At 45.9% G+C, this 27,609-nt stretch overlaps 1 protein-coding gene across 2 annotated transcripts; it reads left to right on the top strand.

Annotated features, from left to right (window-relative positions):
* Positions 1–447: 447 nt before the first annotated feature.
* Positions 448–27,609, top strand: ETV3 (ETS variant transcription factor 3). Of its 2 annotated transcripts, XM_033924894.1 has the most exons (6): positions 448–589; positions 4,300–4,423; positions 12,506–12,568; positions 14,736–14,973; positions 18,690–18,805; positions 21,553–27,609. In XM_033924894.1, exons 2-6 carry the CDS (start codon positions 4,399–4,401, stop codon positions 22,716–22,718), a joined length of 1,608 nt encoding a protein of 535 aa, XP_033780785.1. In that variant the 5' UTR covers positions 448–589; positions 4,300–4,398; the 3' UTR covers positions 22,719–27,609. The 2 variants fall into 2 exon arrangements, with proteins under 2 accessions (XP_033780785.1, XP_033780786.1); XM_033924895.1 differs by lacking the exon at positions 4,300–4,423 and having other exon boundaries at positions 449–589.

The following is a 27,609-nucleotide window of genomic DNA, read 5'->3' as shown; positions in this document are numbered from 1 at the left end:
CAGGCAACGGGGCAGCCAGATGAAAGGAATTGGCAGTAGAGGAAAAGGGCACAGACTGGCCCGATGAATGCACTGGAAGAGGAGGAGTTGTCAGGCCACTGTTGACGTCATTAGGTCTCCTCTTGGGGGAGGGGGATTCCCTGACCCGACTCATGCACTGCGCCTGCCTTCAACCCTGCTTCACGGTGCATCATTCGGAAACTGCAAATCCCCCCCCCCCCTCCCGAGTCCGCCCACCTTCATCCGCCGCTCACTTTGCACAGCGAGACCCCGACGACCTGACGTCACATCCAGCGCCGGGCCACGCGCTACCTGCGCAGGCGCTCACAGGTGGCTGGAGCGAGGCTCCGTGAAATCCATACCATAGATGGTAAGCTCCGCCCTCCCCCCCACGTCCTCGTGCCGTCAGAGGCGCGAGCGCGGAAGTGAGGCAGCTGAAGGGGGCGGAGCTCCGTCTGCTGGCGGCTCGCGAGGGGGGTGAGGTCGTGACGGAGTGTAACCGGAAGTGGGATTAAAAAGCTCCGGCACTTCCTGCTTGTGTGTGTGTGAGGAACGGCGGCGGAGTTGGCTGCTGAGGCCCGGGAAGAGGGTGAGTTGCAGACTCGGGGTCCCCGACCGTCTTCTTTGCCCCCCCTTTGCTCAGCGCCTCGTTTCTTCCCTGGGTTCTCGGATTCTTCTGTCCTCGCCCGTCTCCCTTACATTCTTCTCATCGTCTTCTCCCCCCCATCATCTGTCGGATTCTTCTGGCTGTCTTCTACCCCCCCATTCACACCATTGTGTTTGTCTGCCACCGCCACCCCCCCCCCTTATCTGTCTTATCTTCTACCCCCCACCCCCATTGACAGGGTTCTGTCTGTCTACCACCCCCCTCCCACTCCCTCCTTTATCTGTTGGATTCTTCTATTTGCCACTGCCAACCCCCCCCCCTCCATTATCTGTTGGATTCCTCTGTCTGTCTGCCACCGTCAACCCCCCAACTCCCTCCATTATCTGTTGGATTCTTCTGTCTGTCTACCACTGCCATCCCCCACCCCATCTCTTATCTTTCGGATACTTATGTCTTTCCACCACTCCTCCCTGTCCCCGCCCTACCCCCACCTTTATCTTTGGGATTCTTCTGTCTGTCTGCCACCGCCGACCCCCTTCCCCCTCTGTTATTTGACAGATTCTTCTGTCTGTCTGCCACCGCCAACCTCCCACCTCCCCTCTGTTATTGGTCGGATTCTTCTGTCTATGTGGTATCGCCATCCCCCACCCCTTCTCTTATCTTTGGATTCATATGTCTGTCTGCCACCGCCAACCTCCCAGCTCCCCTCTGTTATCTGTCGGATTCATCTGTCTGTCACCGCCAACCCCCCCACTCCCTCCTTATCTGTCGGATTCTTCTTTCTGTCTGCCACCGCCTTACCCCCCGCCCCACTCCCTCCATTATCTGTCGGATTCTTCTGTCTGTCTGCCACCTCCAAACCCCCCCCCCCACTCCCTCCGTTATCTGTCAGATTCTTCTGTCTGTCTGTCACTGCCAACCCCCCCCCACTCACTCCGTTATCTATCGGATTCTTCTGTCTGTCTGCCACCGCCAACCCCCTACCTCCCCTCTGTTATCTGTCAGGTTCTTCTGTCTGTCTACCACCGCCAACCCCCCACCTCCCCTACGTTATCTGTTGGATTCTTCTGTCTGTCTGCCACTGCCAACCCCCCCCACTCACTCCGTTATCTATCGGATTCTTCTGTCTGTCTGCCACCGCCAACCCCCTACCTCACCTCCGTTATCTATCGGATTCTTCTGTCTGTCTGCCACCGCCAACCCCCTCCCCCCCACTCACTCTGTTATCTGTCGGATTCTTCTGTCTGTCTGCCACCGCCACCCCCCCCCCAACTCACTCTGTTATCTGTCGGATTCTTCTGTCTGTCTGCCACCGCCAAACCCCCCCCCCACTCACTCCGTTATCTGTCGGATTCTTCTGTCTGTCTGCCACTGCCATCCCCCAACCTCCCCTCCATTATCTGTCGGATTCTTCTGTCTGTCTGCCATCGCCAACCTCCCCCCCATTCAATCCGTTATCTGTTTGATTCTTCTGTCTGTCTGCCACCGCCAACCCTCCCCCCCACTCCCTCCTTATCTGTCGGATTCTTCTGACTGTCTGCTACCTCCAACCCCGCACCTCCCCTCCGTTATCTGTCGGATTCTTCTGTCTGTCTGCCACCTCCAACCCCCCCCCCCCACTCCCTCTGTTATCTGTCAGATACCTCTGTCTGTCTGCCACCGCCAACGCCCCAACTCCCTCCTTTATATGTCGGATTCTTCTGTCTGTCTGCCGCCACCAACCCTCCCCCCCACTCCTTCCTTTATCTGTTGGATTCTTCTGTCTGTCTGCCACCGCCAACATCCCCTCTGTTATCTGTTAGGTTCTTCTGTCTGTCTACCACCGCCAACCCCCCAGCTCCCCTCCGTTATCTGTCGGATTCTTCTGTCTGTCTGCCACCTCCAAACCCCCCCCCCCCACTCCCTCTGTTATCTGTCAGATTCTTCTGTCTGTCACTGCCATTCACCAACCTCCCCTCCGTTATCTGTCGGATTCTTCTGTCTGTCTGCCACTGCCAACCCCCCCACTCAATCCGTTATCTGTCGGATTCTTCTGTCTGTCTGCCATCGCCAACCCCCCCACTCACTCAGTTATCTGTCGGATTCTTCTGTCTGTCTGCCACCGCCAAACCCCCCACTCACTCTGTTATCTGTCAGATTCTTCTGTCTGTCTGCCACCGCCACCCCCCCCCCCACTCACTCTGTTATCTGTCGGATTCTTCTGTCTGTCTGCCACCGCCAACCCCCCCCCCCCCCACTCACTCTGTTATCTGTCGGATTCTTCTGTCTGTCTGCCACCGCCAACCCCCCCCCCCCACTCACTCCGTTATCTGTCGGATTCTTCTGTCTGTCTGCCACTGCCATCCCCCAACCTCCCCTCCATTATCTGTCTGATTCTTTTGTCTGTCTGCCATCGCCAACCCCCCCACTCACTCAGTTATCTGTCGGATTCTTCTGTCTGTCTGCCACCGCCAAACCCCCCACTCACTCTGTTATCTGTCAGATTCTTCTATCTGTCTGCCACCGCCACCCCCTCCCACTCACTCTGTTAACTGTCGGATTCTTCTGTCTGTCTGCTACCGCCAACCCCCCCCCCCACTCACTCCGTTATCTGTCGGATTCTTCTGTATGTCTGCCACTGCCATCCCCCAACCTCCCCTCCATTATCTGTCAGATTCTTTTGTCTGTCTGCCACCTCCAACCCCCCCCCCCCCACTCCCTCTGTTATCTGTCAGATACCTCTGTCTGTCTGCCACCGCCACCGCCCCAACTCCCTCCTTTATATGTCGGATTCTTCTGTCTGTCTGCCGCCACCAACCCCCCCCCCTCCACTCCTTCCTTTATCTGTTGGATTCTTCTGTCTGTCTTCACCGCCAACCCCCCCACTCACTCCATTATCTGTCGGATTCTTCTGTCTGTCTGCCACCGCCAACCCCCCCACTCACTCCATTATCTGTCGGATTTTTATGTCTTTCCACCACTCCTCCCTGCCCGCACCCCCACCTTTATCTGTGGGATTCTTCTGTCTCTCCGCCACTACCCCCATCTGTATATCAAATATCTCTGCCTGTCCCCACTCCAGTCTGTCAGTTGCTGCCGCTCCTCCTCATCTGTCTCTCTGTCTGCCTTTGACGTCTTTCAATTTCCCCTGTCTTCTTCCCCATCTGTGAGGTTCTGCTTGGGCATCTGGCATCTCCTCTCCTCTGTTTATTTCTTCCCCCTGTCTCACTATCTGAGGCTTTGGGTACCCTTTCACCAACCCTTCTTGTGGTGTCGGTGGCAACATGTGTTTGGCCTCTCCATCTCTTCCTAGGCTAGCTCTGTTATTGTTTCCAGGCTTCCCTGCTGAGATGTTCAGGCTCCAGTTTGGGTTATTTTTAGACTTCTTGGTTTCATGATGCAGGGAAATTCTCACAATTGGATCCTGCTTTTTTTTTTTTTTTTTTTTTCATATGCAGAAATGAAACTTTGCTATTCTAGTTGTCCTACTGTGTTGGGGGTGGGGTGGAGAAGGTGTTTCCCTTCTCCCGCTGAGGTGTACTAAGAAAATATATGTCAGATTGACCCAGGGCACAGACTGTGAAGTCTCCGTATGTTGTTCAGCAGTGGTAGACTGGAAAGCAAGGTTTTTGCTCTGAGTAGCGTGGAAAAGATACATTATAGTCTTTAATACTTGATTTAAGTTTTATGCTGTTTGTTTACATTTTTTGCAGTGGCTTTAGGGTTTGGAAAATGTTCCCTCTGTGTCACCTTGGAAGTACAGGGTAGGACGGCAGATGTGGAGGTAGAAGATTACTGGTTTTGAAAGTGAAATGCTGCTATTTTTCAGTACTTTTGGTAAGAAAATTTCTAAAGCAGAATATTATTTACTGCTTTCTCAAGGGCTTAAAGATAGATCTGTAGTTGTTGTGTGTTGTGATTTTGAGTGAAAACATTAAATGTACCGCACTTATTGAGTTTCCTCTTAACCTATAAGCAAAGTTTTGAAATAGTTAAAGGAGTCGCTCAGATTAAACCAAATCGCATTGCTGGAATATTTGAGCCTTTTGCTGTGGTTAGGTGATGTAGGGATGAGTTAAAGGTGAATCAACAAGTGTCAGCCGTAGATTCCTCAGCTAGCGTATGTTTGGGACTCTCTAATGATGGCAAGGGTTTGGTCTCATTTGGGTGTGAGGTTACTCAACTGCTTCCTTCAAATGAAGTTGTTTTTGTCTTATGGAGTTACCTTGGCATGCGGTGCTGCTGTTTCATCTCTGTAGGTGGTGATTTCTCTTGAGACCTTTCAGCGTTCTTCAAGGGTCTGAAGAAAGGGCGCTTGAGATCCTGGATGCCCACAGACTACAGTTTTTTGGGTTGGTCTTTCTAAAAGTTCTTACAACCTACCATGTCTCAAGTTTAGCTGGCTGCGGGGACGCTGCACTATTTTTCTATAGAGCGATGATAAGATTTGATTTCCATTTTGCTTATGTGATGTCTTTTAATGTCCATATTTTCTTTCCTCGAACAAATCTTTAGGCCTGGTATGTATCTCTCATTTAGGTAGTAATGCGCCGGTCTGGGTTTGGATATTTTTGAGGGCCAAAAGAAGGTTCCAGTTAACCAGTGATCATTCTTGTCTGTGGCCAGCTTTTGGATTCATGTCTCTCAAGATATCTCTCTGGATAAGCCATTACCAATTAACCAGGCCTGTTACTCCTGTAATTGTTTGACAATGATTGTGTTTGTCAGGTAAAGTGTGTCTGGTTGTATTGTGTTTCCTTATCTGTTCCTCTGGTTAGGATATTAAGGGGGAAAGAACTACCCTGGGTCCTCAGGTTGGGTTCAGTGTAGAGATTTCTCCTTCCTCCTTCCCAGCCAGCTCCCAACTGAATGGGAAATGCTGACACCACAAATCTGTATTGTGTTAAATATGTATTTTCTTGTTGCATGAGGTCCAATTTAGTTAAATATTTACTGATGCAAATGTATGAAAGCATTCCCAGGTGTAGAAGTGTTTGACAAACTAGACACCACCAGCATTTCCTGCTTTGATTCTTTGCTCTCCATTTGCCTCTCTTTGCTGTGTGTCTCACTGTTTATATTCTATCTGTATCCTCGGCCCCTGGTTTCATCTTCTTCAAGCTAGTCCCTTTTGTAATGCAGTCCTGCAGCTAGGTCAACTGAACAGGCATCTCCAGGTAGTTTGTTCTGTTGAGCGTATGTACTTCCATGCATGCAATAGGCAAAACCAGGGAAGAGTCAGGCCATTTGGTTGCTCTGGGTCATGGTGACAACCCTAGTTAGTGGTTTCACAAGCGTGAGATCCCAGCAGTGACAGCTCCTTGGCCTTTGGATCAAACATCAGATTTTAGGTGATCTGCCGCCTGGGGTTTTTGCTAGACCTGGGTGAAAGCATCTTACTTCAAGGTCTGTGCTCTGGACCATATTGATAGGGATTTTTTAAAAAATCTTATTGAAATGTGACATTGGGGTCCTAAGAGAAGCCATGCTGGATCAGTCCAAAGATCCTTCAAAACTGGCATCCTGGTTACTAGGAAATAATTTTGAAAATCCCAAAGCCCTTCATTTAGAGCAAGAAAACTGACAGGGGATACGACGAAGTTTCTAAAACCATGGGCAAGATGGAACAAATAAGGGGATGGGATTTTGAAATACTGTACTGCCTTTTCGTGGTTGCGTTCAGAGCAGTTATCGTATACGAGTGAGTGTTTTGTACCTGGGGCAGTGGAGGGTTTCGTGACTTTGCTCAGTGTCACAAGGAGCTGCTCTAGGAATTGAGCCATTGCACTATTTCTGTCTTCAAACTATACCAGGACAAGCGACACTCCGTGAAACTACAGGTATTCCTTGAAGTCCATAAATAATTAGCCAGGTAGATCTCATCTTGGAGAGGGGACTGTAGGAAATCTATAGTATAGCCCTGGATAGATAAATCTCTTTATTGTGTGTTGTGCATGCGATTTTAGAAGTCAAACTCTGTTGCATGCAGAAGAGAGCCAGGGCTGAGAGCGTTTCTAGGAACAGAGGCCGCGGCATCCTGCTCTGGCATGCGCAACCTTTAAATTCTTAAGGCTCTGTTTCCTCACTTCTGATGGGCAGGGTTACTCTTTACCTGTGCAAATATTGCAGAGAGGAATATCAGGAAGGAACTGGCTGCACTAATGCAACTTTCATTTCTCACACACCTTGGAAATGGCCACATGTTCTTAAGTCAATAACACAGACATTAAGCTAAGTATGACTTTCTGTTCTCCTCTTATTTGAAGAAACAAAACGCTGTCTGCAATCTGTACTTGGGTGAGACACCAGCTTGCAAGTGGACATCTGCTCTACAGCTCGACCTGGCTGTTTTTCTGAATGCATTTTGGGCGTACTGGCACTTTCTTCTCTTTGGATTTGCTGTAAAGTGTCCCTAGATCAGCTGCTTGGTAGGGGGAAGAACTTGATGGTTTTCAGTTACTTGTGCAAAGTAGGGGAGTAAAAGTTCGTAATATATTTTGGGGAGGGGAGGGGGCAGACAGAACCGAGCACTGCTCTGGGGCCTCTGTCTGCTTTTGCTGGTTTTTTGTTTTTGTTTTTATAGCATTCTTTACCTTGGGTGAGGATAAGTGTGTGCATGGACTGTGATGAAGGTGTTTCTTGAGGACAGAGAACTGGAAATTCGAATCTTCCTCTCTGGGAATCTTTTGATCTTCTGTATTGCTTTTTTTGTTGCCTGTAATTAGGGGATTAATTATTTTTCCACTTCACTACTGTTCCATAGGTGTATATTTCTGAAGGATTGTAACTGTGAAACTTGCTGAAATGTGTCCCATAAAAATTGCTTTCTATAGCTTGATAGCATTTTGAAACTCCTCCTGGTATGCACCGAGCCAGTACCAGAAACTCATGTCCAACAGGTCGGGTATGATTGAATATTTAGGGATTCTGCATCTGAAGTTTCCTAATTACCGGTAATCTAGCCAAAGCATTTAGGAAACAGATTTAATGGGTGGCTTGGATTAATAGTGCCTCTTAGCTGCTTTGAGATTACTTGCATAATTGCTTTTGTGCTGGTCTCCCCTTAAGCGTATTGGCCCAGGAAAACCATCTGTGTGACCCTGCAAGCCTATAAAACAAAAATGTGAATACAGATTATTATAATTGTAGCCGCCTGTGATTCGTGTGCTTCACTATGGACCGAAGGTACGGTATAATATTGTGTCTCGGTGAGATTTTAACCATAACAAGTGAGCCATAATATTTATTAAACACCCTCAGTTTCCATCATGTTTCCAAAGTTAACTTCCAAATGAGTTTATGAAATCTTTTGAATCTGGAAGTATATTTTCCAAAATGTTGTGTTTTTCCGTGGTACGTACGTACGAGTATGTATACACCAAATATGAATAATGGGCATTCAGCTTTAACATAACACAATAACAGAAGCAACGTGAAATCAAAGATCAAGTGTTTATTTCAGTAGGATTTAGCATAGTAGAACCGCAAATTTAGATCCCTGTTTGGCTGAATACATATACAGTACTGTAATTGGTGTCAAATCAAATATGAATATTTAGTGCAGCAACAATTGTCTCTTTCTATTTCCTCCCTCCTATGTCCCAAGTTAGTGCCCCCTTCCTCGTTCCTTCGTGTCCCGAGTTCATGTGCCCCTCCCATGTCCAAATGCACTCCTTCCCCCCTCCTTTCTCCCTTTGTCCCACAATTATTTCCCCTCTCTCCCTTACTTGCTTCCTTCAGGGCCGTCCAGCTGGGCTGCTCCTTCCGGCCTTCAGCTGCACGCAAGCAGTGGCTCTTGCATGTGGCTGACCCACAAGCCTTCTATCTGACATCAGAGAGAAGGCTTCTGGGTTTGCCATGTGCAAAAGCCACTGCCCACATGTGGCTAAAGGCCAGAAGGAGCAGCCCAGCTGGATGGCCCTGAAGGTGGTAATTAGGATCCCTTCTTGACCCAGAAGCTCTGACATCAGAGGGAAGCCTTCAGCTGAGGGGGGAATGCAGGAAGGAGGGTATGGGATCCCTGGTGGCGGCTTCAGCGGAGAGAACCAAGCAGGAAGGAGAGCATAGGATCCCCAAGAGCGGCGGCTTCAGCGGAGGGGAGCGGACAGGAAAGAGGGCATGGAATCCCCAGCAGCGGCCACCATTAAGGAGGAAGGGGACAGGAGACCCGCGCAGTGCCGCTTACCCTCAACAAGCATCCTATAGACACTCTGGTCTATAGGACTCCTTCCTCACAAGGCCCAGTAATATCTTTGTTGTTTAATTCAGGTTCTGAAAAGTGAAGAGCATAGGCAGCGGAACACTTTTTTTGTTTGAGGGGGGCAAATGCTGCACCCCAGACCCTGCCCCCATGATAATAACACTTTGCTCAGATCATCTGGTACACAGAAGCTCCTTCTAACAAGAGAGTGACACGGGGACAAAATTTATCTCTGACTCTGCATAGTCCCCGCAGTGAAGCATGTTTTTCTTCCCCATCCCCTCACCGTCCCCGCAGTCTTTATTTTCTTCCACATATCTCATCGCTCAAAGCAGAAAGATCATTTTATAAAATTTTATGGATCTAAGGCATTTCAAGAAAGATCATTTTATAAAATTTTATGGATCTAAGGCATTTCAAATAAACATGTTAAGCCAGACCCTCACCAAAAACAGAACAAGGGGTCACAAATTAGAAACAAAAATTGAACTGGGAACCCCAAAACGTTAAACTCAGCAAGTAACACTGGAGAAAAACACCTATGTCCAACCATTCTCCCTTTCTCTTCCCTCCCCCACTAGCAGCATCACTTTTACCCTCTCTTCCTACCACGCCACTCATGCAGCATCTCTTTCCCTTCCTTGCCAATCCCCCAGCATGTGCATCTGTCCTTCCCTGCTTTCCCAACCCCCTCCTAACCCGTACAGCGCATGTTCTTCCCTCCATCCCCAGCTCCCCCTCTCAGTGAGATCCTAAGATATGACCTCTCTCCACCTCCCCGGCTGCTGTAATTTTAAATCTTGGGCAGCCGGCAGCGGCAATGAAGTGAGCCTGCTGCCGTTGGTCTGAGTCTTTATTCTGTGTTTCACTAATGGTCAAGATCCTGTTGGGTGTTCTTAAATTACAATACAACAGTACCTACATCATCTCTACTAGAGCTGCAAACATCCTCCATCCAAGTACATATTGGTGCCCTCAGCCTATTTATGTTCTCATAGACAATCTGGATTCACCGTATCCAGTTGTTTTCAGGTTCTTGAAGGGGATCTGTTCATGCCAAATCTCCAGTACAGAAGGACCTTGGTTTTGCATCTCTCATGAAACTAACACTATTTCTAGTAGTGGTTACTTTGGCTTTCCTCATAATAAGGGAGCACTTACTCATCCTAAATTCCTTTTAAAGCTGGTCACACCTTTCCACGTGAATGAAGAAATAGTGCTTCCAAGGTTCTAGCCTAAAGCACGCAAGCATTTGAACTGGAAATCCCTTCACCCTCTAGACAATTGGTGAAAGTCCCTTTATGATTGTAAAACAGAGTCTATCCAAAAGCCAACCCAGCTGTTCATCTCCTTCAACCCTAGCACCGTTCAATGAAAAAGTGGTTCTCTAGCTTCCTGTAGTCAAGTCTGTTATGAACAGACTGGTGTTTCTGTGCCTAGCAAGTCAAATCACATCAAATAGAGTTAGCACTTCTACTATAGCTCCCTTGAAGTCTGTTTCACTGGCCAGTATTTAATAAGTTCCTGCTGAACCAGAACGTACGCAGGTAAGAGTAGTCTTAGTTAAGGCACTGGTCTTTGACCTAAGGGCCGCTGCGTGAGCGGACTGCTGGGCACGATGGACCACTGGTCTGACCCAGCAGCGGCAATTCTTATGTTCCTTATTTCATACTTTCACTCTTCATTGTTTGGGCCTGTCACTAAATTAAGTTGGTCAGTACTGCTCGGCCAATCTTCATGATCCGTGCCATTCTTGCCCCTATTAGCTAATGAGCAGGCCATTTTGTTCAATGGAAAAATGATCTCTAAAGCTGAGTGACCCTGAGCTTGGGAGTTACCCCCTCGTGTAGGCGGCAGGATTAATCAGAGCCGTGGAACTAAGTGGAAGGACCGAGGCCACGGCATGTGGAAAGGGCACACATGCTTGAAAAGTTTGCACATGGTTCTGAGCTCTGGGAGAGCAGTTAATCCCAGCAACTTGTGGCGAGGCTGTCCACTCTTGCCTATGTGCTTCGTTTAATAAATGACTACTGCTTGGTCTCTCCAGGCCTAAGGTCTGCTCATTTAGAAACGGCGAGGCAGCATGCCTTTTACTTCACAGCTGCAGCTCTCTGCTACAAACCTGAAAAAATTTGAAATTGGCAATTAAAGCTTGGCTCTTTAACCACAGTTCCTTAGCAACAGCAGCAGATTAATCCAGAGACCAACGGGATAGCCCACATCTACCAGCAGGCAGAGATAGAGAAACTGATTAACAGGTGGTCCTATTGGCTGGCACTCCTCCTGTATCTTCAGTATGCTCTATCTCCCAGCAGGTGATGGTCGCTATTCGAATAGCTCCTGGATTCTGGCTGTGTTAAGATTTTCTCTTCAGTGAGACAGGGGTGTCCGGCTGAACAGTGCCGGCTGAACAGTGCCCCCCCCCCCCCAGGTCCCTGCCTCACCCTCCCTCCATTGCTAGAGGGTCTGACTGGGTCTTGATTTTTTCTTCTTTCCCTTCTCGGCTTCTGTCATCTGCCCTTATGCACTGCCCAGCGTCCATTTCCCTCTACTTGTGTTGATTGAACTTTTATTGTTTCCTGTCTTAAGACTGTCGTTCCTTTCTGCCTGCATTGTTTTCTTTTTAAGATTGTGAACCACCTTGTTCTGCATGTTAGTAAAGATGGTATATCAAATGGAAATGAACTTTAAACTTGTGTGCCTCCATTAATCTGGCTGTCTGTTGAAAACATCTGTTACAGGTGAGCAGCTTTGCTTTTTGCACGGTCATTAGCTATTGGGGCACACCTCCGTGGTTTTTTGGGATGCAGTTTCATGATTTCATAGTTGTGTGGGATGGATAATATTTGAGAGATGAGGCAGGAGGCAAAAAAAACCCCTCTTGTAACATTCTAGGGAGCAGATAGTATGGCTACTGTCTCTTGGAAACTGGTAATTAATGGTGAAAAGGAGCAGCCTTAAAATTCTGGCACATGTGGATAGATTGCCTTTCATGGTGTGTCAGTGGCAGAGCGGTGATTGGCACCCATATGGTACAAAGGTGCTTCTCTGTCCTGCTCACCATTGGAAGCTGTCCCTTGGTGATTGGAGATTTTGCATGGAGCCTGCACTGGTTTGTTGGCCAACCTTGGAGACCATAAGTAGGATGTTGACTTCTTCTTATCAAATGGGCAAAACTGATGATGATTGTGTGAATCTCTTTGAAATCAGAATACTATAAGCCCTAGACGATCAGTGGTCCCTCTTAGAGCTGAATGTTCTTGATAGAATATATATATATTTTTTTTTTGGGGGGGGGGAGGGGGTTGGTGCTTTGTGCTATGTCTGCATGATCTTGAGCTTGTATAAATGGTCAAGTATCGCCTTCTACAGCAAAACTTGCCATCTTTTAAAGGGAAGCTTTCTATTTACCTTTCATCATTTCAATTAAACAGAGGCTGAATATTTTTGTATAGGGTACATTTGTGGTAGGAGATAGGAGCCTGCACTGGTTTGTTGGCCAACCTTGGAGACCATAAGTAGGATGTTGACTTCTTCTTATCAAATGGGCAAATAAGGACCTGTCTAAAATATGTTAACTACTTTGATTGTGTAAACCCCAGAGGAAAAGCAGTATATCAAGTCCCATCCCCTCCTTCACTTTCTGTTGCTCAATATGGCTATGGATGGCTTTGGCTACTTCTGCTCCATGCATTCATTCTGTCCTTGTTTCTGTCCAGTCAGCAGGCAGGAGAAAATGAAGACGGGCTGCAGCATCGTGGAGAAACCGAAAGGAGGGGGAGGTAAGGCACTATTCCACTTTCCTAGCGCACTTCGATTGCTCACAAAAAGAGACACTTGCAAGCTTTGTGTCTGTCTTCTTCACCTGGAAATGCCCGTGAGTGCTGTCCCACCTCGATGCTGCTGCTGTTGGGTAAATTGCAACCACAACACTGCAAGCCTGAAAGATTGTTCCACCCAAACATGACACTATGAGGTGTTTACCTCTCAGCAGAGCTGTGAAGTCGCTACACCAAACCTTTGACTCCAACTCCTCCTGTGTATAGTAAATCTAAGAGAAATGTATGTCTATGTGTCAAATTTGGACAGAGAGGCCACAAAATATATTTATTTTGACATCTCAACAAATATACTGATAAATTTGACCATATATTATAATGTTGTAAGTTCTTTTTTACTAAACATTTTACAGGGTGCGTAATTTGTGGCAGGACCCTTTTAATGGAACGGACCTGCAAAAAATAATAACAGTTTTTATGAACACCAATTTTGTTAGTGCATATTAAATGACTCTCCTAATTGGTGTCTTCCTTGATCCCTTACCTAGGTTGGGGCAGACTTAGGCACCTGCAAACACATTTTGCCCTGTGTGTAGAGCAAATCTGATATTGCTGCGTCTAATAGTGAAACATAGGTTTCGTGCTTCTTGCTTTGCTGTAAAAGGTTTCCATGTACCTGCCACCTGTCAATTACCGGCACCAGCCAACCAATTTTTCTCCTAATCTGGCTTTCCAAACACATTTTAAGGGGGCATGACCTTTGGGGGTTATTTCCTTACTTCTTTCTTGCCCTGCACTAACCTCCAAAGTTCAGTGGAGAAGAGGACTCACACCTGTTCTCTGCTGTGGGCTCCTCAAGCTGTCCCAAGTGGTATCCATCAAGGACGACGGTTGAAGACTCTGCGTCTTCAGCTGTCCTCTTCGACAGGCACTGTCTGGGACAGCTCTCCTTTCTGCATCAAGGGTCCCATAACAGGTGCAGGCCTCGCACTGCCCCAGAAAGAGCTTTTGGATGCCACTGTTTGAGCCCATCTTTTCTTTTATCAAGACACTCTTATTGGCTATCGCGTTCTGTGATCACACTGGTATGCAAACTCGTATTATCAGTAGTGTGTGATCATACATCAATAGTATACAGTTTTCTTAGATCAATTGATCCTTTCAGGTTCCTTTCTTGGATCATCAGAATTTAGCGCAGTCATTCCTTCACATTTTTTGTATAGAACTGCTAAATCTGAGTATTTTGTAACTTATTTAACAGCTTTTTCATCACATATCATTCTTATTTGAAGCTCTGTCGGCTGGGGAACTCTGCCGACATGTTTCGCTGTTCAGGCTGTATCAAGGCCGTCTCACGATCCCCCATCGAATCCGTATAGTTCTACAGATGACGATTTAGCAGTTCTTAAAAATGTGAAGGAATGACTGCGCTAAATTCTGATGATCCAAGAAAGGAACCTGAAAGGATCAGTTGATCTAAGAAAACTGTATACTATTGGTATATCATTACACACTATTGATATACTGTTTGAGCCCAGCCATTTGGGTGCCTTTGTATGTTGGCCTCTAAACAGCAGCATCCAAAAGTCCAAAAAACATTGGCAGAATTGTCTTTGGTTCCTGCTTGTCCACTGAGCTCCTTGGCATATCTTCTTTGCATAATAGACTCTTTGTTGAACCCATTTCCTGCTCTGTACCTCTTCCCTCAAAAGATGACGAGAAATGGCTCTCTCAGACCAAGCTTTACCTTCGTAAAGCATTTCTCTGAGCAAGAGAGTCATAATAGGGAATGGGAACCGTTCTAGAGGTAGATTTCACTTGTGATCCACGCTCATAATCTCCCTCCTTAGACAAAATCTAAGACTCTGAGCTCTGAAGGTTCCTGGTTAATATGCCCTTTTTTTGCCAGGGCTGGGAAGCCATTGCTCCTTGCATGTAAATTTTGTACATGCTTCTAGTGAGGGAATAAAATTCAAGTAATTTACCTTACATTCTGTATTGCCAATATTTCTAAAGCCAAGAGCTAATTAGTGCTGGTTTGCAGTGGAAAGTTAGGCACCTGCCAAGTGAGACCAAGGTCACCAATTTGACACAGGCTTTTCAGCTGGCAGTAACTTTTATTTGCTACAGTCCAGATCTGACGTAGAAATGTGATTCTTGTCATATCTAGGCTATCATTTTCCAGACTGGGCATACAAGGCTGAATCCAGCCCGGGATCTCGGCAGATCCAGCTATGGCACTTCATCTTGGAGCTGCTGCAGAAGGAGGAGTTCCGCCATGTCATCGCCTGGCAGCAGGGCGAGTACGGTGAATTTGTCATCAAGGACCCGGATGAGGTGGCGCGCTTGTGGGGCAGGAGGAAGTGCAAACCCCAGATGAATTATGACAAGCTGAGCCGAGCCCTCAGGTGAGGGGCACGTGGTGGGGAGCTGACAGGGTATAAAGAGCCAGGCCCTGGGGCGGGGAACTGGCAGGATTGAGAATAAGGCTCCCATGACAGTAACGAACCTCACTCCAGTGCCTGGATACTTTTCTGTAAGGGCTCATCTCTCCACTTGCATTGTGCCCAGAAGCCTCCTCCTAGATTTCATAAACATGCTGCTCCTGTATTCTTCTCTCAAGCTTAGTCATTTTTTCTTAGGGTCTTGCTCCTGGTTTTCTGGCACTGTAAACTTTAGTGCAGTCTCCTTACATAACAGGTAATGAGCCTCTCTCCTAAGCCAGGGTATGAGGAGTATGATCTCAGTCTGTCACGTTTTCCTCATTAGAGGAGCACAGTTTCTTCACAGCCGTCCCTTCTGCACTCTGCAACTCCCTCACTTTCTCCTTAAGCCTTTCGTGTCTTTCTGTTCTGTGAAATAAGTGTCCTGCTGTTGCTTATCCATACTTTTTACCAGGTTAAATCAACTTACAGTATGCCAAAATGTTTATTCAGTCCTTCCTCATGGATTTAGAAAAGCAGGCCATCTATTTTTATTTTTTTCTGGGGTTGTAACTAGAAATCTACTTCTCAGACCAAACCTGTGTAAATATATCATGCGCATTCGTAGTGGACATCTGTTCTGGTTGTCACGTGGGTGGTAGTTTGCGGCCCCAGCTCAGTGGCTGTCTGAAAACTCCTCTTTTCTCCTATAAAGGCAGCACCTCCCTTTCAGTCGCTTCTCTCTTGAAGCGTTTGGCAGTTTGACCTCCTGATCTTGCTTATTCCTTTTCTTTCTGTCAGCAAGAAAGAAAAACTAGTTTTTCCTGGTTGTCTCCCCATTTCTACTTTTTGTTCTGCGTCGCGTGACTGCAATGCAAGCCTGGACACACCAGGTGCCTGAACAAGGAAGATGGAGCCCTCTTAAATTGTCATAGAAATGGAGCAAGACAAAACGTGCCGGTTGTGGGAAAACTTGGCAGTGGGACGTTTCTCTGCTGCTCCACCCAATCAGGTTGACGGGACAGGCTGAGCCGGTCCTGGATTTGCCCTCTGTGCACATATGGATATGAAGTTCCAGTTCCTTTTATGGCTGTCGGAGAAACAAAGATAAATCCAGGACCGATTTGACCCTGCCTTTGATATTAGGGACGTAAGGTCACTCTGACTCTGGACCCCCCCCCCCCCCCATCCAGGTTAATATTTTTTCTTCCTGCATCTAGGGTTACCAGATTTCCTCGGACATGTCCTCCTTTTGAGGGGCCCAGATGGCTTTTCAAAACCCGGCACTTTGGGTTTTGAAAAGCTGTGTCGGGCAGAGAGGAAGTCCCTGCATGCGTGGCCGTCACGCGCACGACAGCCACACATGTACGGACTTGCTCCCTGCCCGACAAGAGCAGGCGGTGGGGTGGGCATAACAAGGGGGGCCTGGTGGGCGGGGCCAAGGGGTCCGGATTTTCTGAAAGGAAAATCTGGCAACCCTACCTGCATCCATTAAGATGTACGATTGCAGCTTGTGAACAAATACCTGTGTCATCCCCTGATTCAGGGCAATATGAAAGGCTGAGTCGCATCTAAAGCCTTCTGGGACATGTAGTTCTAATTTGCTGAGAAAAGAAGGCAAGTAAAGTCCACGACAGCAGGTTTCTCTCCTCCAGCCATGTTGATGTCGCCTGCATTTAGGATGTCGGTGATTTGGAGAGGGGCCTAACTCGGACTCAAAACTATTTAAGCACAAGGAGGGATTTTTTTCCTAGTCCTGGCCTAGCTTTTATGCTGTAGCTTTGACCCATAAAAACATGAGTTGCCCTCTGGGACAGACCGAAGGTTCATCAAGTCTGGTATCCCGTTACCAACAGTGGCCAACCCAGGTCACAAGTGCCCGGCAAGATCCCATTTCATTTATTAATCATCTCAATTCCTGAGAACTTCTAGATGTACAAAACATACATAATTAATAAGATTAATAAAACATAAAGTCAATAAAATAAAAAAATAAACCCTAGCAAGACAGAAGCAGGTATATAAAAGTGTGATTCCAAAATGAAGGCTTTATTATCCTAGCTCAGTAGTATTGCAAGGCCCATGAGCCAGTGGCGGCCGCTGAGGCCTTCTGGGCAACCCGCTCTGCAGTCAAGGATTCTATCCCCCTGCAGGATTCAACGCTTCTTCCCGTAGCTGCTCTTTTACTCTTCAGGCCGCTGGCAGCGTGAGTGAGGTAAACATGCTACCTTTGGCAGCCTGGAAGCTTTCCCTCTGCTACTGCTCCCTATCCCTGCACAGCATGAAGAGTGCAAGAGTAGCAGCTGGGAAGGAGAAGGGTGAGAAACTACTGAATCCCATGAAGGGGGAGGGGGTTATTAGAGAGATGCTAGACCATGGGCTTGGAAAGGGAAAAAAAGAGATGTCAGGCCATCCTTGGGGAGGGAAGGGAAAGGAAAAGAAAGGGGATGACAGAGATGCCAGGTCATGGTAGGGAGGAGGGGAGAAAAGGAAATACCAGACCACAAGAAGGGAGAAAGGGAAGGAGAGAAACTTTAACCTACTGGAGGGGGAGGGAAGAAAAGAGAGATGTCAGACCGGGGAAGGTAAGGCGGAGAGATGGAGATTCCAGACTAAGAGAGGAAGAAATATAGGAAGGAGAGGAGAGACATACCAGACCACAGGAAGAGGAAAGGGAAGGAGAGAGATGGTGGAGGGAAGGAGGAGAGAGAGATTCCAGACCTAAGGGTAGGGGAGAGGGGGAAGAGAAGGACAGAGATGGGGGAGGAGGGGATAGAGAGATCCAAAGTAGGAACATATTTGTCAGCTCTCCTTCACCCCTTTTGGACTCCAAACAGCCCTCGCTTAAAAATTAGCGAAGACCACTGCCCTAGTTGATCTCCTGTTATCATATTACAGATCTCGCCTACAATTTATCAACCCACCATGATTTCAAATATTTTCTGAGACATGATTTTCCTGTTACTTTTGAGGGAGCATAGTCCTGCTTTTAAAAAATTTAAATGTTTTATTTTTACAAATAGAGATGGCAAAACACTTTTAACAAAATCTAAAATTCAATCCTCTATATATCAAAAACAAATTTAATGGAGCCCAGATCTTTCTAAACACTGGCAAGCTCTGTCTCTTAACTGTTGTAATTTCTTTGTACTTTCTAGCGAGCGACAAAGTATTTCACTTTCATTCACAGACAAAACTATATTGTCTTTCCTCTATGGTCATAAGTAAATCAAATAGCTTAGCCTGCTCCATACTTAATAAATGAGATAAAGCAATTGACTACGACCCTGAGCTCAGTGTGAATTCCTTCCATTTATAATTCTGTCTCTTTCCCGTATCCAAAATTCTCTTTACGGCATATGAGCCTCAGTAGACCCACAAGAGCAGCAAACCTCAATTTTGCAACTCTGGAAAGGATTCATAATTCTTTGTCAGCCAAATAATACAGAGGCTGAGTAACTTCTGTTGTTAGCAACGGCCTTCACGCTGTAGTCCAAAAAGTCCCTCCCAAACTGTCTCAAGCAGGGGTCCATAAGCAGTCTGCAAAGGTTGCATGTTTGAACTTCTTTAATGTGTGTATTTTTTGGACTAACAGAATTCATTAAAACCTCTTTATTTCTGGCAACTTTAGTGCTGATTTGAAGCCTGCATAGTTTTGTACTCTTTGGACTCATTTTTTTTTTTAACTATTATTCTTACAGGTATTATTATAACAAGAGGATCCTTCATAAAACAAAAGGCAAAAGGTTCACCTACAAATTTAATTTTAATAAGCTGGTGATGCCGAATTATCCATTCATCAACATAAGACCCAGTGGTAAGTTGACGCAAGCCCCACCCCCTCCCCCGCGCTCTAATGTCATCAGACCTCAACTTAACTCTGAAGGCGCTCTCCTTTGCGCACTCTGTACTATTGCAAGGCACTAGCCCTGGCTCGCAAGCGTCACGCTGCCGTATCTGTGGCGTCCCTCCATGCAGACTACTCGGATGCTGTGTGACTTTACTGATCCCGAGCTTTCATGGAATTTAAGCTTAATGGCTTAAATTCATGGGTGATGGGGTGTAAAATTCTAGCAGCAGGCTGGTTTTGGAGAAACTGGAATCTGTGGATTGAAATTCCCCCCCCCTTCCAGATTTTAACATATGATCTTTGTTTTGTTTTGTTTTTTTTCCAAATCTTTATTCATTTTCATTTCTTACATCAAGTGTACAATAAAATATCAATTAGATCATACAAATCACTTGAAAATCTAATCAAACATCAGCATAAATATATAAATAAAAACCCCTCCCCCTCCCATCCCTTCCAACAATAGTATTTTTCCAATCTTTATTCATTTTAACATTGAATTGGAAAAATTGTTCTAGACTAAATTACAGCTTCTGGTGGAACTCAATGTGTCATCTGTACAAAATGGTCATTTTAATAGAGTTAAAGATGTGTGGAGGCCAATAATAAATTATCATAATGATTAATGTTAATTTATTATTCTTTTTCCTTCTATGATAATTGACAGAATGGGGGGATGGAGGGATGGGTGGGTTATGATAATTTAATATATATGTGCATAATTTAATTGATTAATATACATAGGAATTATATTATTCATGTATAGATATGAGATGGGGTGGGATATAAATCTTTTAGGTATATATTGTTAGGGAATTATCAAGTGATAATGTAATATGTTGTGTTCCTATTTTAATGTACACTTGATGTATATGTTAAAATGAATAAAGATTTGGAAAAACATCTGATCTTTGAAAAACAACAAAGGTCCCTTTTTCAGGTGTGATAGTAAACTTCCTCTTTTCGTCTCTATTATCTAATCTGGACTTTCAAACTCCTAATTTAAATTATTGGAGTTCCCCTCTCATCCCCCGGTGGTATGCTCTAGAAAAACCCCTGAATGCTTCTTTCAACCTGGTAGATCCACCTGAATATAGCATCTGTAGCGTGTGGCACAGTGGTTAAAGCTTCAGCCTGAGGTTGTGGGTTCAAACCCCATTGCCCCAGGTACATTGATAGATTGTGAGCCCACCAAGACAGACAGGGAAAAATGTAAACCATTCTGAGCTCCCCTGGGTATAGAAAATTGAATAAATAAATAAATTGGGAACCAATAGGTAAGAAATGCTGATGGTGAGCCACGGCTTCAAATTGACAGCTATCTAAAAGCAAGCCAGAATCCCTCTATTCATTAGATGTCCCAGTAGTGCACTTCCTGACACCGGATGCGATTTGCCTGTGGTGTAAAACTGAGGCTACGGTTTGCGCATGGGGGCAGGAGGTGCGTGCTGCCTGCAACAACTTGTTCAGGTGGTTTTGAGTTGCTCCGTGCCATGCCTCACTGTATACAAGCTGTCTTCTAGTACTGCCTCTCCCTTTTTCCCCTTGGGGCCAGGCGTACAAACTATAAACAGCGGTAGCTCAAGAACTGAGATGCATGCATCTCTAATTACAGCTGCTGTTGCCTCCCCCCCCCCTCCTGCCTAAGGGAGAGGTGGGAGCAACCTGCAGCCTGTTGGGGGGTGACTGAAATCTGCTTGCTCTTCCTTGCTGTTTCACCTGCAGGGGGAAAGAATCACTTCCTGGTGTGCAGAGGGCACACTCTGAGCGAGATCACAGTCAGGTCAAGAGCCTTTGAATTATCAGTTCACTATTGTTTCAAGAAAGCCAAGCCAGCCACTGTCTTATTGGTTTATGTAGTGGGTTAGTTCCAGCGAGTGCCTCATGGGATCCCGTTGCTTTCACTGCAGTAACCGGGATGCTTAGCAAGCTGTGACACTTTAGCATTGGCCGCTGTAAGAATTCTCCAAAGATGACACACAGAAGCTTTTAAAGTCCACTCGAGATCTGGCTGCAGGGACTTAAAGAAAGAGGCTAGTGTGTCAAAGTAGAGCAACCTAGAAAATCGGAATTTACATCTCTCCAGGATGGATGTATATATATAATGATTTAACTCATTTTAAGCTCTGAACTGATTGCAGATTACTAGACTATCCATAAACGAGGGAAACCCCAGTTTGGAATTTGTGTTTTGCCCCTATTTTCTGTATCTCCCTCTTAACTGCCTGATCTGTTCTTTGCAGTGACAGCCCCTCGGTCAGTGGACACAGACTGTTGCTCCCTCTGGAGCCTGGTCTGAGATGCCACATTGAGCAATGACAGAGTCACTGCCTCCCTCCTCTCAGGGGCTATGAATTCAGGAACCCCATGTGCAGAGTTCATCACCAAGTCCTCAGCCAAGCCTTATTAAAGAGCTTGTGTGCCAAGCCATCCTTATGGCTGTTTAAACCACAATGCTCCAAAGAAACATTTTCTGCACAAAAACAAATATGGACTTTAAAAAATTAACCTATGAAAACAGAAGAAGGTAAACTTAGGAAATGTGATTATTTTAAATTCAGTATGGGCATAGAACCCAGCGGCATTTTGAGAGCAATGTTTTCTAAGCTGTAGGCTCCATCTTGAATCATAGTCGTGTTCTTGTACTGATGTAAAGTGGTGGTAATTGGGCTTTTTTTCTCTTTCTTCCTCACTCCCCTTTCCCGTTATAACAGGTACTGTCCCTCAGAGTGCCCCGCCTGTTCCCTCTGCCGTTTCCCGCTTTCATTTCCCCCCTCTGGATCCTCGTTCTCCAACTGAAGATGCCCAGGCAAGTCGGTTCCCTTCAGGCCCCCTGCTACAGCCCACCCATGACTCTCACTCCAATCTTGGGGACCGGAAGACCAACCCTACCGAGTTGGAGGACCTCTCCTCAGAGTGGCAGCGTAGCGCAGACCTTGTGGCATCCCGGAATTCAATCAGTTCAAGCATCAATGTGCCACACCAGAAGCGCAAGCCAGAAATTGTCCTCCCACTCTTTGCCAGACCCGGGATGTACCCTGACCCTCACAGTCCTTTCTCGGTATCGCCTCTACCAGGTCGTGGAGGGGTCCTCAATGTCCCAATCTCCCCGGCTCTCTCTCTGACTCCCACAGTTTTCTCCTACAGCCCCTCTCCTGGCCTGAGCCCTGCCTTTCCAGGGGGCAATTGCTTCACCTTTAACCCAGAAGAGATGAAACATTATCTCCAGTCTCAGGCATGTTCAGTATTCAACTACCACCTGAGCCCCCGGACTTTTCCCAGGTACCCAGGGCTCTTTATACCTCCACCTCGACACCAGTTTCATCCGGAGGAGCAACCTGCGTTTCCCATAAAGCTTCAGCCTCCTCCCATGGGACGTAAGCACAGAGAGAGGCATGAAAGTTTAGATGATGTGGGTGCTGTTCCTCAGATGGCTCCCACCCCCCGCAAGATGAAAGTGGAACCTGTATCTGACGACGAGCCTGAGAGCCAAGATGTACCATTGCAAGAGGAGAATCACAGCAAGCTGAGGCCAAACGTGATAGTGGACAGGGAGAGAGCGTCTGTGTTTGCCAAGCCCACACCTCCGTCGTGGCCCGCTGCAGCTGCCCTACCTTCAGCAGTGACGGCACAGGTGACTGCAGCCACCAACGCGAACTCGGACCAAGTGGAAGAGGACAAGCCCTGCCAGGAGATGGCGACTGAAATCGGTACCCCAGAGAAAAAGGAAGAGTCGTCCATGCCAGCAAAGCTGCGCTTGAAACGGCGCTGGAACGGGGAGCGGCAGGTGGAAGAGAAGAATAGCAGATTCAGCTTTTGTGCCAGCGACCTTGGGGTGACCCCCGTCATGGCAGGACCCAAGGTGGTTGCTGATGCCTAGAACTGAAATATGGGACGATAGTCACCCACTGTCATTTTAATGGTGCATTTAAAGTAGCGAGAATGCAGAGTGAGGGGTGGGAAGGAGCTATGATGGGTTGGTAATTTTAACAAAATAGAATTTTATTTTGACAAGGACAATTACAACGTTGGTAGGGTTTCTAGGGGTAAATTTTTAACATGCGCTGAAAGTATTGCTTCAAAAGTGCTAAGACTAATGTTTGGTGACATTTCTATACAAGTATTTGTGGTGGATGGGGGCAGGGGACTTTGTTTTGGGTTCTCCTTACCCTTCTCTAGTAGCAGAGAGCCTTTTTACAGGGGAGGGTTAAAGTTAAATGGATAATTTTGTGATTTGTCCCCTCTCCTAGACCTCCATACACTCTTTAAAGTCATGTAAAAGAAAGCAGGAAAAAGGCCTATAGAAACTTGCATTCTTTCAGTGCGGGAGCAGGGATCGCATGCTTCGCAGCCAAGCTGCGGACCTGCAGACCATGACTCACCGCTGCTGTGCCTCTTTTAAAAAATTCAAATAACTTTAACCAGTAAATGCCAGCAAGTGGTATGTTTTTGAGGCACACAGTGCCACCTACAATCCCGTCAGATGCTTTCCGATTGCTCACGGCCACTCTCTGCGTGCTGCTCGATTCTCAAATACTGGAACACAGCGTGAAAATCAGGGACATTACCTAGTTTCTTTTTCCTGCGTTATTGGTTGTTTTTTTTGTTTTTTAAGACCTGTATAACACTATATAATCACGATAGCTACTGATGAAGCTGTTTCGGATCCTGTGTTGAGATTGTGGACGATACCGTTGTGTGTGTGAGTTGATCTGTATGAGTCCAGAGTGCTTGAGGAAGCCAATGCCTTTAAAATATGTATATTTTTTCTAAGTATAACTAGCAGAGGGGGAGATTGAGCAGAATTGTGGATAGGAAGCCCGTAGTGGGGAAAAATGAATGTTGGCATCTTGTTTACAGAGTGGCTTCTTGTCGCACATGTTTGAGCAAAACCTGTGACTCAGAGCCCAGTTCTGCCCTGTTAAAAGACGTGTCCGGTGCTGTCTTTCAGCACACGTTCTTGATTTTTTTTTTCTTTTGTTTATTTTTTGCTTGTTTGGTTTGAATCCAGCTTTAGACTGGGTATTACCCATGCACTGATGACTGGTATAGGATTTTGTTTCCTGTGCCATCCCCCTCCCATACTTTAAAGTGACTCATGCCTTGTATATACAGAGAACCATGACTGAGTGTATTAGCCATGAAAGTTTTGTTCTTACTGTTGATTGTTATTCTTCCCCGTGGCTACGAGCGTCTTTTGTGTGGTTACAAAGCGTCTGAGTGTAGGTTCTTTGCCTTGGCACATTTCACCTTGGACTGCTTCTCGCTTTTTTTTCAAATTTCCCTTCAGAAGTATAAGGAAGAGTGTCAAAAAAGCACAGTGAGTCATAGGGAAGCGATCAACCAAGTGGGGCATCAAAGGGCGAGAGAGGAGAGGCGTTCTGAAGAATTTGGAGTACATTAAGTGAACTGAAGTCTTTTTTTAAATAATCTGGTGACACTGATGTGTTCTAGTCTGAGGAATAAGGGCTAAAGGCAGAGAACTCTGAACGCATCTCACAAGTCGAGTTGGGTGAATTGGTCGCCAAAACACTGCCTTTCTACTCTGTCACTTTGCATTGAAAACACGTGGTGAGGCCTGACCCAGGAGCATCTGGCTCTCAACAGAAAGGTGGTTTGCTCGAGTCGCATTTTAAAAGAAGGTTTAGTGAGATGGTGTGGTGGCCGTGTTAGTCCACTCGACAAGATAATAAGTAGAAATAAAACAAAAACATAAAGGGGGAAAAATAATTCCTTTTTTATTGGACTAACTTAAACTGCATTACCCCCCCCATTTACAAAAACGTAGCACGGTTTTTCGCACCGGCCACAACGGTAGCAGCTGAGCGTCAGAGCTGTTACGGTTTTGTAAAGAGGGGAGGGGGTAACTCGGTCCAATCAAAAAGAAAGTTAGAAATTTAGGTGCAATTTTCTGTGCCTTTCTTCTGGGTTCCCCAAGTTAAATTTCTTTCATTAGCTGGGTGTTGTGGTGAAGGCTTGACTATACTTTTAGCAATATGGACTTTGCTGACATGAAACAGGTTTGGTTTTGTTTTTTAAGGAAAGAATCTAACTTAAACCCCCTTCCCCTTTTTATAAAGCCACGGCTGCATTAAGTGCCCGAAGCCCATAGGCTTTGTAAAAGAGAGGGTTAATTTGTCCTTCAAATCGGCCCTTAAACTATTTGACCTAATAGGAACATAGCCATTTGTATCCCCAAAGAGAAAGCAGAAAATTCCAGCTCGATCTTGCTCTGAAATTGTGGGGTGGTTGATTTCAAGCTTAGTGAATTGCCTTAAGAAGTGCCGGGACCTCCTGCAGGACAAGATTCCCCTGTAACAGGCACCAAGTACCAACTAGATTCTAAATGTGCTTGAAATTTCATCTGTATTTGTCAGGTTAAGAGGAAAATGCTTAGAACCCAGGTTCTGTTTACAGTGGAAATTGGAACTCTTTAGAAGGATTTGGCTCACGGTCAAGGGTGGTCACTTTAATGAAGGAGATAAAGGAAACTTTTTGGCCATTATTACCCTTGAATTTCCTGCCTTACCAATGACGGGGCTGCTTTTCTGCCCAGCTTAACACGAGCCTTTCTCCTTTTTCTTGAGCACTTTTATGCTAAAATTATTTTCTAAACATTTTATAATGGTGATGGATAAAGCTTGTTTATTTTTGTTAAAATCGAGGTTCTTAATTTTTCTGGAGATCTAAATATTTCCCTTTTAAACTAGTATTTTTGAAAAGTATGATGGCTTTAGCATTAGTCAGTCGTTTGAGTTTTTTTGGTGCATGTTAATAAAGGATACCAGTTTCATGAGCAGGAGGAAATACCTGGAAACCTTGAATCTGATTGGCTACGGTGGGACTGTCCAGCTGAGTGAGGGGTTCCCATCCTTGTAGTGGAGTTTAAGGGGTAAACGCTAACCGCTAACCAACCAAAACTGTCCTGTTTGACATTTCATATTTTAGGTTCCTTCGTAGTAGTCACTTGAAGGTTCTTGTGGACCTATTGCCCAGGTCTTTAGATACACCCTGCTTCATATACTGTGTACAGTCCTGCTCGGAAACAGGAAAACGGATATGAGCAGTGAGGTGGGGCAAATTCTTTTCTTAAATTGTAGAATGTCTGAGTATATAATTCATAAGTGCCATGTGAAGTGTCTTATGTCATAGGATGACACTGGTTGGGACAGGCTGAACCAGTCCTCCTTATTACATATAAACAAAGCTGATAGTTATAACCGGGGACACTCCTGCCTGAAAAGTTCCTCCCAAGCTAAAGTCTAAAAAGGTTAACAGTGATAACTAGCTGATCGAGCTGTCTGCTTATGGCGTGACACACAGGCCAGGTCTCGCTGCTGCCCTCTTTTACTGGTTAAGATAAGCTCTCCATTTCATGCCTAGTGGTTAAGTCCATAAGAGGTCACGACCTTCACAGAATGAGTGTACATGCTCATACAAGAGAGATCTGTCATGGGGCATAAAATATAGTGGAGCAATGAGTCGCCCCAGGTCAAACAAGAGGCTGTGCTTCCCCCTTTCCCTTCCCAGTTCCAGGAAGTTGCCTCCCAGGATCAGAGAGGATGTGATTTCTTTATTACTATTAATAGGAACTCCTGGAGATTAATCCTTGAAAGCACCACTGGATCCCAGTTTGAACTCAGGAATAGAAAGAGGCCTTTTCTCCAAGAACGCAAATAGATCTCCCATAAAACCCAAGTGCCAGGTTCAAAAGATGCTGCTTTCTTTTCAAAAGTTATATGTTACATATTAAATGAACTACTATATTTCTGTGAGGGAGGGGCTTTATAGTAACTCTGAAAGGTATATTATAACATTCTGGATAGCCATTCCACTGGTGGGTTGTGGGAATTGCACTGCATCCTGGGTATTGATGCATCCTGGGTAGGGAAACATTTCGGGAGCTGTGACACAGGCCCAATGAAGGTTGGGCATATTGCCAAGGATATAACAGAGTCTGATCTTAGAAGTAACATTTTGTAAGGCACAAGGATGCCATCTGTCAAAGGACATGTTGCATCAAGGGTGTACCCACCCACCTTTCCAGAAGGAAATCCTGATGATGATTTCTGCTGAGGCATGCTTTCAGGATTTTCTTTATAGTGCACTAACATCCCCAAAACAACCCCACGCTGGCAAAACTAGCTTATCTGTAAATTGCCTTGTTTGCTGAGGCACGAAAGACGGTGGGTTCACCTCAGTAAGGTAGCTATATATTTTCTGCATAATTTAGTTGAGCCACACCACTTTGTCTTTTAAAGTGTGTGGCAGAAGCATGGGTTATGAAACTTGGTTTTATTTTATGGCTGGGGCAACACTCTGGTATCTTGCCAAAAGTGCAGGTGCAAAATGGTTAGGCACCATCTCCTCTGTGTCTGTGCCAGATTGGGGAAGTATAATTGAAGGGCTGTATTACAGGGAGCAAGGGACTGTCCTTGCTAGATACATTTTTTGGCTGTTAGAAGCATTGTTGTACTGAATTAGCTGGTGCCAAATGTATTGAAACATTTAAAAGTTTTGAATTTGCAAATGTATAAGTTAACCAAACCTGCATGGAATTACATAGATTTATTTTTCTCACTGTAGAGTGTTGTGTAAGGTACCCATGCATAAGAGTTATTTCTCGATCTAGTGGGGAAAGGAGCTGCAGAGAATGACAAGGTGACAAAATTGGTCACTGTCACTGTGGATAACCGCAGGAAACCATCCCCGTGTTATTCTTTAAGGAGAGAGGGAAGAATCAGAATACGAATGGGCCCAGCCACTGACCC

The sequence above is a fragment of the Geotrypetes seraphini genome, chromosome 16, assembly GCF_902459505.1.
Source record: "Geotrypetes seraphini chromosome 16, aGeoSer1.1, whole genome shotgun sequence".
Taxonomy (NCBI): Eukaryota; Metazoa; Chordata; class Amphibia; order Gymnophiona; family Dermophiidae; genus Geotrypetes; species Geotrypetes seraphini.
Note: the sequence above shows the minus strand (reverse complement) of the source record. Positions and strands in the feature narration are given on the sequence as shown.